The sequence below is a fragment of the Scardinius erythrophthalmus genome (assembly GCF_964197995.2).
Source record: "Scardinius erythrophthalmus genome assembly, chromosome: 16".
NCBI lineage: Eukaryota > Metazoa > Chordata > Actinopteri > Cypriniformes > Leuciscidae > Scardinius > Scardinius erythrophthalmus.
The window spans coordinates 24,246,430-24,259,863 of NC_138236.1; the positions used below are offsets into that span (position 1 = coordinate 24,246,430).

A 13,434-nucleotide genomic window follows, 5' to 3' on the forward strand; every position below is an offset into this window, starting at 1 on the left:
TCTCAGCTCATGTCTCAGTGAGAACGAGGATGAATTGTCTAAACAGTTACTGATCCATCCTGTTCTGGGCCATTATCACCTGCTGTGAGGCCGCCGCTGGACTCGCTGAGAGGGGAGGGACCGCGCCACAGCTTGTGCTAACCTCTCATTTCCCTCTCTGGGACAGATGTATCATTTTCTTGTCTCCTGACAAGGTCTGCGTCATAGCAAGGAACTATAAAGACAAACACAGCAGCAGATGTTGTGTGTTTTTGTGATTGTGTACTCTGTAGATTTTTATGTTTAATACCTTCTAAAATAGCTACTGTTGAACAAAATCACATTTGTACAGTTCAGCAGTGCACTGTAGAAGTTATAAAATCACATCGAGGGACACGTGAGGGAAAAAATGGATAAGACCAAGCATGTCACTCAAAGATGATAAATTGGTTTCTGTACCGACGTGAGATGAATCATACTGATCTATCTGTATTCATCAGCAGAGGAAGGTCAAACACACCTCAATTGAAAATCAGTATCAGCCTGGTTCATAATCTACTGGGACTCTTATTGTGTGGCACTCGAGGAGATAGTGTCATTCACTGAGCTGCTTTAAATTTAATTAAGCTAATAACATCATCAATATAGAGTGTTAATACTTACAGTACAATACTTATTACAATAATTGCAATATTATAACAATACTTATTACACATTTTCTATTGTATTTAGATTTTGTGCACAATTTTTAACAGTCGAGTTTTTATAGGTATCAGACAGGGCTGCACGACTTGGGGAAAATCGAATTGTGATTTTCCTATAAAAAAAAAATTAGATTGTGATTTCACATGCAAAACTAACTTAAGGCTTGTGCTTGTTTGTAGGACGTCACAATTTGGTCAAACTTTTTGTCATATTGTTAGGTTCTAAATAAAATATTAAAATAAGACAGTAATTTTACTTTGTAATTTTACTGTTGTACTTAAGGTCTTAATGTTAAACCATCAAGCTGCTATTTTGGTGGAAAACCACATGGAGTTCTTAATTATTATTATTTATTTTTTTTGACAACAGACGGTTTATAATTGCTTCTCATTATGGGAAGATTTTTGGTGGATGTTGCGTTATCAAGTACACATTATAAGCGATCCAATCTCACAGCAGATGCAGAGATGGACCGATGGACCAACTGAGCCACTCCAAGACAAAAAAAAAAAAAAAGAGACGTGTAAAAGACGCACGTCTTTAAATCGCAGCATTTGCGATCACACTAAACCATCCCGTTAAATGTGCAGCCCTGCATCAGACAAAATTAAAATACATACATTAAAACACTGATTAAAATGTAAAATTAAATTCATATACGATATTATACTAGCTATGTTTTCATCCACGTATTTTTATGCAAAGTTTGAGGATATTGCATTAAAAAAAGCACAGGACTGAACAGATGTGCATAAATTCCAAAAATGTGCATAAAAAAATTTGTGCGATCAATTGAGGCAGACATTTTTTTAAACATGCACATAAACTATGATGGAAACATTTAACGAATAAATCCCACAATGGTCAACAAAAAAGTCGTGTGACTTTGCCTCAACAGATCATGTGAGACGGCATAACTGGACCAGTTTCATTGCACAGCATCTCAAATGTTGGTTTGGTCATTCTGAAAGGCCTGAGCCAAAGTCTTGCACACTTGCGTTCCTAAAGACCAGGCATCCGCCTCCGAATGAAAGATAACATGAGAGCGTTTGTTATTGCGTTTCGTCTGTGGGCACTGAGGCACAAGTCATTTAGGAAAAAAGAGCCAAAATGGCTTCCCCGACTGCAGTAACTTACATTTTTATTACAGGTATTTTGCGTCAATTTCCCAGGAAGTGGCGATTCTGTTCTCTTGAACACATGGGATGGAAACGGTGCATTATTCGCAAATGTTTTATGCAATACTCCAATTTTGCGCATAGGTTAAATTGGCAACTTTGGATGGAAACAAAACATTAAATTTGTTTCATTTTTATAGCTACAAATTATGGGATCAACACCATACTGTTTATATAAGAACCTCTATGGGCGAAATGAAGTTGGTCTTTCATTCACACCGACAGAAGCAGGGCCGCTCCTGCCAGAACCCACTTTGCAGGTGGTTGGTGTGTTTTGAGAGGGAAGCTCCAGATGTAGGTGGGGCCGCGGAGTTTAGTGCGGTACACTGGGCACTCGTAGGTGTTCTTCACATCCTGCTGGTCGGCGGGGACCGCACGTATGTACAGCACTGGCATGGCCGGAGTCAACTCCTTCAGAACAGCCTCTGATAACAGACCTGAGGAGCTATCCCAGCGAGCACCTGTGGGACGCATCAAGAATCCATCAAGAATCCACACCAACATGAAATTCACTTCAGAATAGAGCTTATACTCACCCTCTATGTAGAGTCCATGGATGTACGCTCCCTCTCGAGGAGGATGCCCATAATCATCCTTAGTTTTTTTGGTGACGTCCACGGACAGACTCATCCTATCTAAAGGCCACTTGTTTTTTCGAGCTATACTCTGCAGAATCGCTGCAAAACAGAACATTTTCAGCACAATGACATAAAGAGCCCTTTTGTACAGTGTATGTGTGTGTTAGTGTGAATTTTTCTCACCTGTGAGAAATGATTGAGGACTAAAGAGTCCTGAGATCCAAACCACAGCAGGAAACACAAAGTCTTGAGTCCACGTGTCCAACTCCCGACACTGAGCTAGAATGTCACGAAACCTGCAGAGTATGATTTTGCAGACCTCATCACTCAAGCCTACTCTACTGTATGTGATAAGGTTTAGAGTTTAGATTTTTTTTCTATACATAAAGGTAACTGTACCACAGAGCCAGTGTTTTGGTTGAAGGGTATGCCAGCCTGCTCCAGCTCTCTGGAACGCTATCGTAGAACAGAGCCGCTTGGAGCAGCTCAATGTCTGAAGAAAGACTCAATTCACCCTGTAATATCATGTTAGAGAACACGGATTCAGTTAACACTCGTTGTAGAAAACTAAACAAAAAACAAGTGCATGAGGTAAGGTAGATTTTAGCATCAGTGCTCTACTTTTTACATGCAAAAAAATAAATAAAGTTGTAAATTGCAACTTAAATCTGCGATAATTAAATAATATGTCATACTTTATGGACTTATGGAATGTAAAAATAATGTTTAATATGTATTAATTATAATTTATCTATGTATTTTGTAAAATGTATAATTTTTTTCCCCCACACATTAGTGATGAGTCTGTGGGGGTATAAAAGACAAAACGGTCGGAAAATTGCATGACATTACATCATGTTTATAGGCACAGGGAATGAAGTGATAGCAATGTTACTTTCTTTGTGGTTTGATTGTAAAAATTTACATTTGCATTTAAAAAGAATTTTACCATTACTCGCCCTCAAGTCAATACTTAAAGGCAGGGTTTCTGCAGGTTTCAGTAAGTCAAATTTAAGACCTTTTTAAGACATTTTAAGACCATAAAGATTGAAATTTAAGACCTACACGACGCATTATCCAAGTTAGATAGATAGTTACCTCGGGATCATTAGAGTATCTATTTATGTATCTTTCCATCTATCTAGGATTATCTGAGGTGTGTGTGTGTGTGTGTGTGTGAGAGAGGGAGATGTAGATTTTTTTTATTGAAAATTGTACTTTTGCATATTATACTGTAAAAACACAATTATTGTTGATTTTAGTTGATCATAGTTGATCATAACTAGAGAGGAAATGATGAGATGATTAAAGTGACCAAAATTATCACGGTTATCACAGAATCCTGTTCAAAAAGTACTAATACTACAGAATGAAGTCAATTCAACAAGTTTTATGTCGAAAAACAACAAATAACAAATTGTTTAGCATCGATATGCACTTTTTGTTTACGTGAACATTAAAATACCATTAAAAATGATGGCCAGATTTTAAAAGAGTGTCTTGCAACATGTTATCTACTAAATAAAGTTTTGACAAAAAAAGGTTTTATACAAAGATAAACCTCATATTTCAGCCTTTAAATATTTTTTTTTATAAAAAGAATGAGTCAAAAAAGATAAATTACTGACATTTACACATTAGCTTATATTTATTAGTAGTGTTTGGGTGCACCCCCATCCTTCAAGTTGACTGAGCTTTCAATGTTGTTATGGAAAGGGATGATTGGTTGGTTCCTGTCACATGACCTGCGGTGCGTTTGTGCCATTCTGACAAGTTTAGATTTTTTTCATCTCGTTGCACCTGGTAAAAAATTAGCGCGTCGCTTCAATTATGAGCGTGCTTGCCCACGCGCCTACATTTGAACAAACTTGAGCGCGCAAAAGACGCGATATGTGACCGGCCTCTGGCGAGCTAGCTCATTTTAAGGCACGAGCGACTGGTAGCACGCGAGCGACGTGTTGGAGACCCCTGCTAGAGCTCCGCTTTGTAGGCTACAACTCCATACTTTTTTGCTACTTCGTAATAACTTTCTGCGCCCAGCGTTTCTGGAAATGAACGAGGATAAACACATTTTTGAAGACCTGACTAAATGAAATTTAAGACCTAGGATGAAAATCTGGCCGTTTTTAAGACTTTTTAAGGCCTTAAATTTAAAGTTCAGAATTTTAGACTTTTTAAGACCCCGCGGAAACCCTGTAAAGGGATAGTTCACCCAAAAATATATTGTCATCATTTATTCACCCTCAAGTCATTTCAAACCTGTATGAATTTCTTCCTTCTGCTGAACACAAAGGAAGATATTTTGAAGAATGTTGGTAACCAAACAGTTGACTTCCATAGTATGGAGAAAAAAATACTATGGAAGTCAATGGGGTCCATCAACTGTTTGGTTACCAACATTCTTCTGCTGAACACAAAAGAAGATATTTGGAAGAAAGAAATTCATGCAGGTTTGGAACAAAGGGATTTGATCACCCACAAATTAAAATTCTGTCATCATTTACTCACCCTCAAGTTAACTATATGAATTATTACATAACTCTTCATAGAGGATACATGGAAGCAAAATCAATGATACCTAATTATTATTCATGAGCTATGCTTTTACTGTAGTAAGATTCATTAATTCACATCCTGGAGTTTGGTAGACACCTTTTCACATTATTTGGTTGGGTATAAAAACTTTTCCACATCAAAAACACATAAAAATGTAGATGTTCCAGAACTAAAACATGCGGCGTAATACTGAAATACAACTGCTTCTGAATAATCAGGAATCAACTGCACTGACCTTCAGTCCCAGGTCCAGCTCTTTTAAGGATCTGTGTATCTCTGCCAGCAGCAGATTCATCCGCTCACACTCCTGCAGGCACACCAGGATGTAGGGGCTCCTCTCAACGGTCTTACACATGAGCTCTGCTAGATTATACTCCTCAGGTAACTTCTCCAGCATGTCATCCAGAACACTCTTCACCTGACCCAGGAAGAAGAAAAAACTATGCATCCATAGTGACTATACACTCTAAATACAAGCAGGCTGATCCCGTATAGGAGAACATTTTAAAGAAATGTTTAGTAGTTTTCAACAACTTTCTACTAATTAATAAGGTACTATAAAGAACTAAGAAACCAATAAGCAGATCAAAATCACCTACAATGTAAAGTCAGTCTTTTTTTTTATATATCCAATGAACCATACACACACACCTGTTCAAAAGTTTAGGGTCAGTAAAAAATGAATACTTTAATTTAGTAAGGATGCATTAACTTAATCAAAAGTGATAGTTATAATTTTACAAAAGATTTCTGTTTACACATCCTCATGATAGTTAGCAAACAGCTTTACCTTCTCCTCTATGCACTGTGATGCTCCCTCTCCAGTTGAGGAGTCTCTAGGCTGCAGTTCCAGTAAAGTTTTGAAGAGGGCATCAGACGTGGCTGTCATAAACTCAATCTCAGCATTAGGGTGCATGCTGTAGAGACCAGGGCTCTCCGAGGGCAATCTCTCATCTATGTAGCTGTGATACCCAGTGTAGTCCAGATCAGGAGGCGCTGGAAAGCCAGGACACAAGAACAGCTCCCCTTCAAACTGGTGAGAGAGGATAAGTCACTCTAGAGATCATGGAGTTACTGGAAGATGCTTCATTTCTAATGTGATTTTGAGATTCCTATTTGAGGTGGTGAAGTCTATCATCTGGTAGCCAAAAGACTTGATAGATCATGTTTTGTAGGCAGTGACACAACATGATTTTAGGTGATAACAGGTTTTTTTCTGCACAAATATTTTGTCCTGATCAGCCTTGTAGCATTGGAGCACGCTAACCTGTGTTAGTGCTCACTAACAGATGAAGGTGTGTGTGGTAATCGATAGCAGGGCTGGTGCTGGGCACTGGGAGAGTAATGCAGCTGTGTGGAAAGGCTAAAGGAAAAACTCTGTGATTGATGGCTGCTCATCCTGGGGTCTAATGAGACTCGGTGAGGAAACATTAGGCTGCATGCCTGACCACTGCTGGAAAACAGCCTTAATAACCTCACACACACACCACTTCAGAACACACACGCTTAAGATCTTAGCATTAAACATAAGAGGTCCAAACATACTGTGCACTCTGACAGTATGTGGGAACCAAAAGACATTTAACCCTGTAAAGCCTAACATGTGAAATAAAACCTCCATTTTATTCAGAGGCCCAGACTGAGCCTCTTTTTTTATTGTGGCATTTAAGCTGCCGGAATTAGTTCGTTTTCTAGTTAAAAATTGGACATGAATGTTTGGGTATCACCCAAAGATGGGGGAGCTTTCTTTATTAGATTTAGACAACAGCTAGAGTGCCTTGTCTTATCATTGTCAATGACACTAAATATAACTTTAGCTTTAATAAGATTTTCCATAATTCCTGTTCTTTCTGACAACAAAGCACTTGAATGCAACAAGCTCGTAGTCATGAGCTCAGAAGTGGGAAGTAGTAAATTTACAATACCACATGAAGGCAGCATTAATGCAAGGCAATACAATGATGATTGAGAGATGTACAAATGAACGTTCCTCAAAATCATGTTGTATCATATTTTAACCTGATTCTAAAAAACGATGTATGGATTATCAAGCAAAGTGTTCATCTTGAAATATTACTAGGAATATAAAATTGACTTTACAAAAATCAGTAAAGATTCACCACATCCTGAAGTTTGACATTTTTACAATTATATAAAAAATATACAAACTATCAATCAGACAACATGTGGAAGTTTGAGTACAACAGTTTTTTTTCAGCAAAGTTTTAATCAGGGTGATAATTTAGAGGCCTTAGAAATTTGCGTATCTAATATGATACAGTAAGGTCTATAGTGTTAATGCATTCATCTTCTCTTTTGTTATCTATGCTTTAATACTGTATCAAAAGGAAAAGTATGTGATGTAATGTAGATCCTCACCACTAGAGAGCCCCATACATCTACAGTATTTACATGTACAAACCTGATTTATGTTCAATGGTGGTAGACAATAAACAAGCATTGATAATCTCATTTTGACAAATTTGTCTGCAAAACATGAAATACGCACTTAGATCATCTAGGTTTACATAGCCTTATCTATTTAGAATTATACAGTACATTCCCTGTAAAAATGTAAGCTGGATTTCACCACTGAGGAAACTATTTGAAAAGGTTATTCTGACTTTATATGTGACTATTAGTCGCAGCTTATACATTGCATCTCACAGTATGACTTAAAGTGGTCATGAAATCAAATTTCACCCGATCTATTGTATAATAATAGTAATAATTATTTAAATTTATATAGCACTTTTCTCAGCAATCAAACTGCTTTACATTGAAGATTGGTGGTTGCCCCTTCAATATCAAAATGCCATAACTGGATCTTCCGGTGAAATGACAGACTTCTCTCTGATGATGTAGGCAGGACTTCTCCAATCATTTAGCCCCGCACCTGCACGCTCACGTTCATCTACCCTCCACTTTTGAGTGCAATGCCCACATCTCAAAATCCAATCAAAAACCAACGCATAGAAGTTCGCCCCCACCCACAGGCATTTTTTTCTTTTTCGGTAATTTGTTTTACTCAGATGTTTGCTGTAATAGACAATTACGACCATTCCTTGCTAATGCAATTATTTATTGCTGCTGCAATCCATTTACACTTAAAAAACAAATTCTTCTCTCGAATTCTCTCTCTGTTACTCTCCAGTGTCTCACCTACAGTACATCTCCATACCAGCTACTTATATCCTTTTCTGAGCAATTCTAGAGCTTTGTGGCACCTCATATTACTGTTCCAATTTGGAACTGCTTTTGTTGTATTATCAGTCAGTAATTGCTTTAGATAAAAGCATCTGCTAAATGAGTGTACATCAATAGTTCTTTATCTTTTCGACTTGAAGGCCCACCACTGTCTAACACAATATTCAAAGGCCTTCTATATATTAACAGAACTAAAACTTTAACATACACAGGGTTTCTGCAGGTTATATGAAGGTAAATGTAAGACTTTAAGACCAAGTAAATAAAATTAAGGTATAAAAGGGAACACAAAATGTTCTTTTAAGTGTTGCTAATACAACACATTGTGTTTCTCCCTAGACATTTACATTTAGAGCTGAAAATACTTCTAACAGATATCCATTACCTTTTAATTCATAAAAAAAAGAAGCTTGAATCACTCTGATCCAGAAACAGAATTCTACATTCTGATAACATTGCAAAAAAATCTGTTCTTTCTGTTCTTCCAGTGCAAATGTCTAAAGATTCTTAAATAAAGATGCATTTACTAGAGATACAGAATCAAGTCTTGAATTGTGAAATTGATCAAAATGAAGTGAAGGATATTGTGAACCTCAAAATGAAGAGTTCATAAATAAAACGAGAACAAACATCTGCCAATGGGCTCAGAAAAATCAACTTAATTCAAAGGAAAGTTTCCACAAATCACTGACAGATATTTATTCTTGTTTTAAGCATAAACTCACTTTATTTTGTAAATTTTTTCAAGACTTCATTTTACATTTGCATTTAAAGTAAATGCATCTTGATTTAAAGTATATCTGTATTGATAACAGGACAAAAATCCCGAGGAAGAACATCATTTTATGCAATGCATGCAACATTTTATGCCATGACTTTATGAATTTAAGAGTTTCTGCTCTAATTTAACCCTTTTAAAGTCCTAATTTGTGCAAGGTTGAATTAAGACACTTTAAACCCTCAGAAACCCTGTGAATATATTACCAAACTTTATTATTTACAGAAAATGGGATTGTCGATATAGGTAAATTAATTAACCACAACTCATTTTGTGATTCTATAAGTTCTTAGTATGTTCTTTAATAAAAACCAAAACGTTATTGAGGGGGGAAAATATATATATTGATTGTATGTCTGTCTAGCATTTTAATTAAGTTAGATTGTTTGGTCCCACTTTATATTGTGTTTTTAACTACCATGTACTACTATTTAAATTAATAATTTGATACAATGCAAGTTTTGTGTACATACATGTTTTACATTGTACTTATATAAAAAAAAAAAAAACCTGCATATAATTACATCCTGTTGCCCTTTTAGATGCTCATCTTTTAGTTTTTTTTTTTTGTGCTAAATGCTCGAGCATTTCTACCTCATAAACATTTGTTATCAGCTGTATGGCTTTGAAATGATGATATAACAGTGTGATGTGTTGCAGTAGCCTATATTGCAGTGCTCTGAATGTCTTTACCATCTTGGGATTGATGAACTCCTGGAGGTACGTACAGCAGAGCTTCCTGTCCCACTCATCAGTGATGTGACCTCCGTATATGATCTCTCCGAACAGATAACACAGATCCTCCCACGGTACCTGAGCAACACATATGAGCACACCAAAATGTCAAATCTCCAGCTCAAGCTGATCCCTCAGCGTCCTTCGTTTAATACCCACAGCAATATTTTTAGCCAGGTTTGCAAACTGCTACTAGGGCTTTCTGCTAAATGGTGGAACATGGATGCATGGTTTTGCTCACAAGTATGAGGTGAGGGACTGATGTTGCATGAACATCCTATAGTGATGATTTTCATTTGAAATGGCTCTATACCAGACAAAAAGACAATCCACTTAATGTATAATTCAAGCAAAGATCAAGCTCTTGCTGTGCTTGGCTTAAGTCTGGCCTGAGAAAAGAGCGTATGATGTGTAATTGTAAAGGAGAGAAGAACAAGTGAGCGTTTGTCTTATAACCGATGACAGACGCTGAAGGTTCACCATCATTTGTACCTGTATTGTTTTGCAAATTGCTTCTTTCATCAGCTCTAATTGCAGTGATCACTTATGAAGAGTTGTAAGGTGTCACGCACAACGCGTGTAATTACATTTAGCACGACGCTTCATTTGCCGCCTAATGAATCCTCAGTGTACGCACATACAGGTTACTGTTTTGTTAACATAATGAAGGACATTCGTTTTTTTTTTTTTTTTTGGAGGGGAGGGGTGAAATCTAGAGCCGCCATAATTGGTTGTAACCCGAGTAATGCTGGAAAGGAAAAACATGATTTTGTGTATACAGTAAGATCGTGGTTGTTCGCTTTGTGTGATGAAATAATACAGCACTGTGGGAAAAGAGATGGCAGTGAGTGACAAAGAGATTTCATTTAAATTACAAACAGCTCAGAGTTAGTCACTTAAACTTTACACAGAATGCTCCAGGTTCAAAGTAAGTAGAATTTGAGATTAAAATGTTTATAATTTGAGTTTTAGTTGTCTAACCCCTGGTTCCACAGACCAGGCTTAAGCCTAATGCATGTTTGAGCTGTTTTAACTGAAAGCAACTTGCACTGACATTTCTTAAAATATGTCAGTGCCATTGTTTTGTCTCAAGATTTTTTTTCAAAGGCATGTTTATAAAAGCTACTTAAATGTCCTAATTGAACTAAGGCCTAATCCTGGATTAATCTAAGCCATCTGTGATCCAGGCCTAAATGGAACTTTTAGTGGAGACTGTAAAGCCAATAAGATCTTTTAAATCTCGTAATGCATTAAACAAACCGCATACCCCTGTTGCATTCCTGGGTCCAACTAAAACCATATTGTTTCTGATCAGAAACTTCTCATTGAGTCATTGTGCAAAACATTTTGAATGTTTGAATGTTACCGTGCTTTTACAACGCTATTATCTCATTTACCCCCCTTTTTTGTATTTTGACAGTCCTAACACATATCCAAATTTTCTTTTCCGAACTTCAAACTCTGGATTTAAAAAAAAAAAATGATGTTTCTCTTCTGGATCAAAATGGTATGGAAGCTTGTTTACGCCACAGAATAAAAAAGGTAATTGCGACTTTTTATCTCACAATTCTGACTTTTTTTTCTCACAACTGCGAGTTTACATCTCACAATTCGGACTTTTTTTTCTCACAACTGCGAGTTTACATCTCACAATTCTGACTTTTTAGACAATTCTGACAATTTCAGAATTGCGTGGTATAAAGTCGCAATTGTGAGTTATAAAGTCAGAATTGTGAGATATAAACACACAATTTTTTTTTCTTAGAATTAGACTTTATAACTCGCACTTGCAATTTTATATCTCACAATTCTAAAAAGGATGTCAGATGATATAAACTCGCAATTGCGAGAAAAAAAGTTGGAATTGAAGCTACTTAAAAGTCCCAATTTAACTAATTTCGCAATTCTGACTTTACATCCCACAATTATGAGAAAAAAAGTCAGAATTATGAGATGTAAACTTGCAATTGTGAGATAAAATGTCGCAATTATCTTTTTAATTTTTTTTTCTGTGGCGGAAGCAAGTTTCCATAAAATGGACCCGAACGTATTAGGAGGGTTAAATTTTTTAGAAAAAAGTCTCTAATGCTCACCAAGGCTGCATTTATTTGGTTAAAAAAATGCAGTAAAACAGTAATTTTGTAAAAATTTGTTTTACAATTTTAAAATGTTTGTTTATTTTTCAATTTAAATGCATTTTAAAAATGTCATTATCATTACTCCATTCCTCAGTGTCACATGATCCTTCAAAAATCATTCTAATATGCTGATTTGCTGCTCAAGTAACATTTCTTATAATTATCAATTTTGTGGAAACTGTGATACATTTTCAGGATTCTATGAAGAATGAAAAGGAAATTTATTTGAAATATTTTTTTACAATGAAATCTTAGGTTACATGAATAAAATAAATGTATTTATTGTAATTGTTGATCAATTTAATTCATCCTTGCTAAATAAAAGTATTCAATTCTTTAAAAAGTCACTGATATTATGATGTAATCATTGTATTTTTCATCAGGGTAGTGAATACTGTTATCTTACTTTAGTATTGGCCTCCAGGTAGTTGTACAGGACATTGGCAGAAATGGTCAGATCTCCATTGTTGAATGGGTATCTTTGGTTCCAGCCCAGAGGCCCAAACTTCCTCCTCTCACTCACACAGGCGTGGAAGTAACACAGCGAGAACATGAGTCCTTTAAACTCCTGCTCATAAGAACACATTTCCAGAGTATCCTGTAGGACAGAAATGAGGAGATGAGGAACAAATGTACAATAATTACACCAAGTCAAAAGTTTGGACACCTCATTCTTTAGTCACCTCATTCTAAATTATTACTGGTTTCCACTTTCTTTAGAATAATAGGGAAGTCGAAGCAAAACATCTGATTAGTTCACATGTGAATTTATTGATCTTGTCTGTGTGGAAAGTGTGTAAAGACCTGGGTGAAGTTGTCCAGAGCTGCATGTAGGCTGGAGTTCATGCCAGTGGGCGGTTCAGTAGTGAGTTTGAGGCCATTCTCCAGGATGGTGCGAGGGATCAGGTGGTCATGAGGGCTGGGGACCGGTTCTCCACTCATAAACACTCTGTAGTTTGAGTGAGCATTGTTGCCCGTGTTCTCCAACAGCTCCTCCAGACGACCCAACCACCACGGCAGCAGGTGTACATTCTAAAATACAAAACCATATAATGCCATAATAAATGCCTGTACGATAACAGGATAACAATAAAGATATAGTTGTAAATATCGTTCGAAATGTAAAAGAATAGCAGAGTCCACACAAGTAAAAAGATATGTTATAGGCACAGAGATACAATATCGTTGCAATCACTTTCTCAATGAACAACATTTAAGTTGGCAGATGATATTAATACAGCATTTGCTTATAAGAAACAACGATATTGCGGGTTGGTGTGGACATTCGATATGTAAAAGAGGCATTTTGGCAATACACTCTCCGTTATTAATTCTTTATGCACTGTTCTATGGGATACCTTGATTCTGATCAAACTTGGCATCAGGTGGTAAAATATTTCTGAATAATGACCGCTGTCATTTTTTTTACATGTCGACTCACCGGTCAATAAGGCTACAAAATTTTTAAGTTCTAATAGCCAAAAAAATAAATAAAAAATACATCAGATTACAGGCTTATAAGATATATATATATACACACACTCACACACACACACACACACACAATTTGGATTTCAAAC

General features: G+C 36.4%; 1 protein-coding gene across 1 annotated transcript in view; it reads right to left on the bottom strand.

Annotated features, from left to right (window-relative positions):
• Positions 1-1,809: 1,809 nt before the first annotated feature.
• Positions 1,810-13,434, bottom strand: part of LOC308704514 (dynein axonemal heavy chain 11) — a gene marked incomplete at its 5' end in the record, with an annotated part of 86,182 nt that continues 74,557 nt past the window's right edge. The window contains 9 exons of the mRNA XM_081388885.1: positions 1,810-2,323; positions 2,399-2,539; positions 2,624-2,736; positions 2,840-2,955; positions 5,232-5,414; positions 5,787-6,029; positions 9,675-9,794; positions 12,261-12,452; positions 12,659-12,886. Of these exons, the coding sequence (XP_081245011.1) occupies positions 2,076-2,323; positions 2,399-2,539; positions 2,624-2,736; positions 2,840-2,955; positions 5,232-5,414; positions 5,787-6,029; positions 9,675-9,794; positions 12,261-12,452; positions 12,659-12,886 (1,584 nt within the window). The 3' untranslated portion in view covers positions 1,810-2,075. The remainder of the gene's footprint in view (positions 2,324-2,398; positions 2,540-2,623; positions 2,737-2,839; positions 2,956-5,231; positions 5,415-5,786; positions 6,030-9,674; positions 9,795-12,260; positions 12,453-12,658; positions 12,887-13,434) is intronic.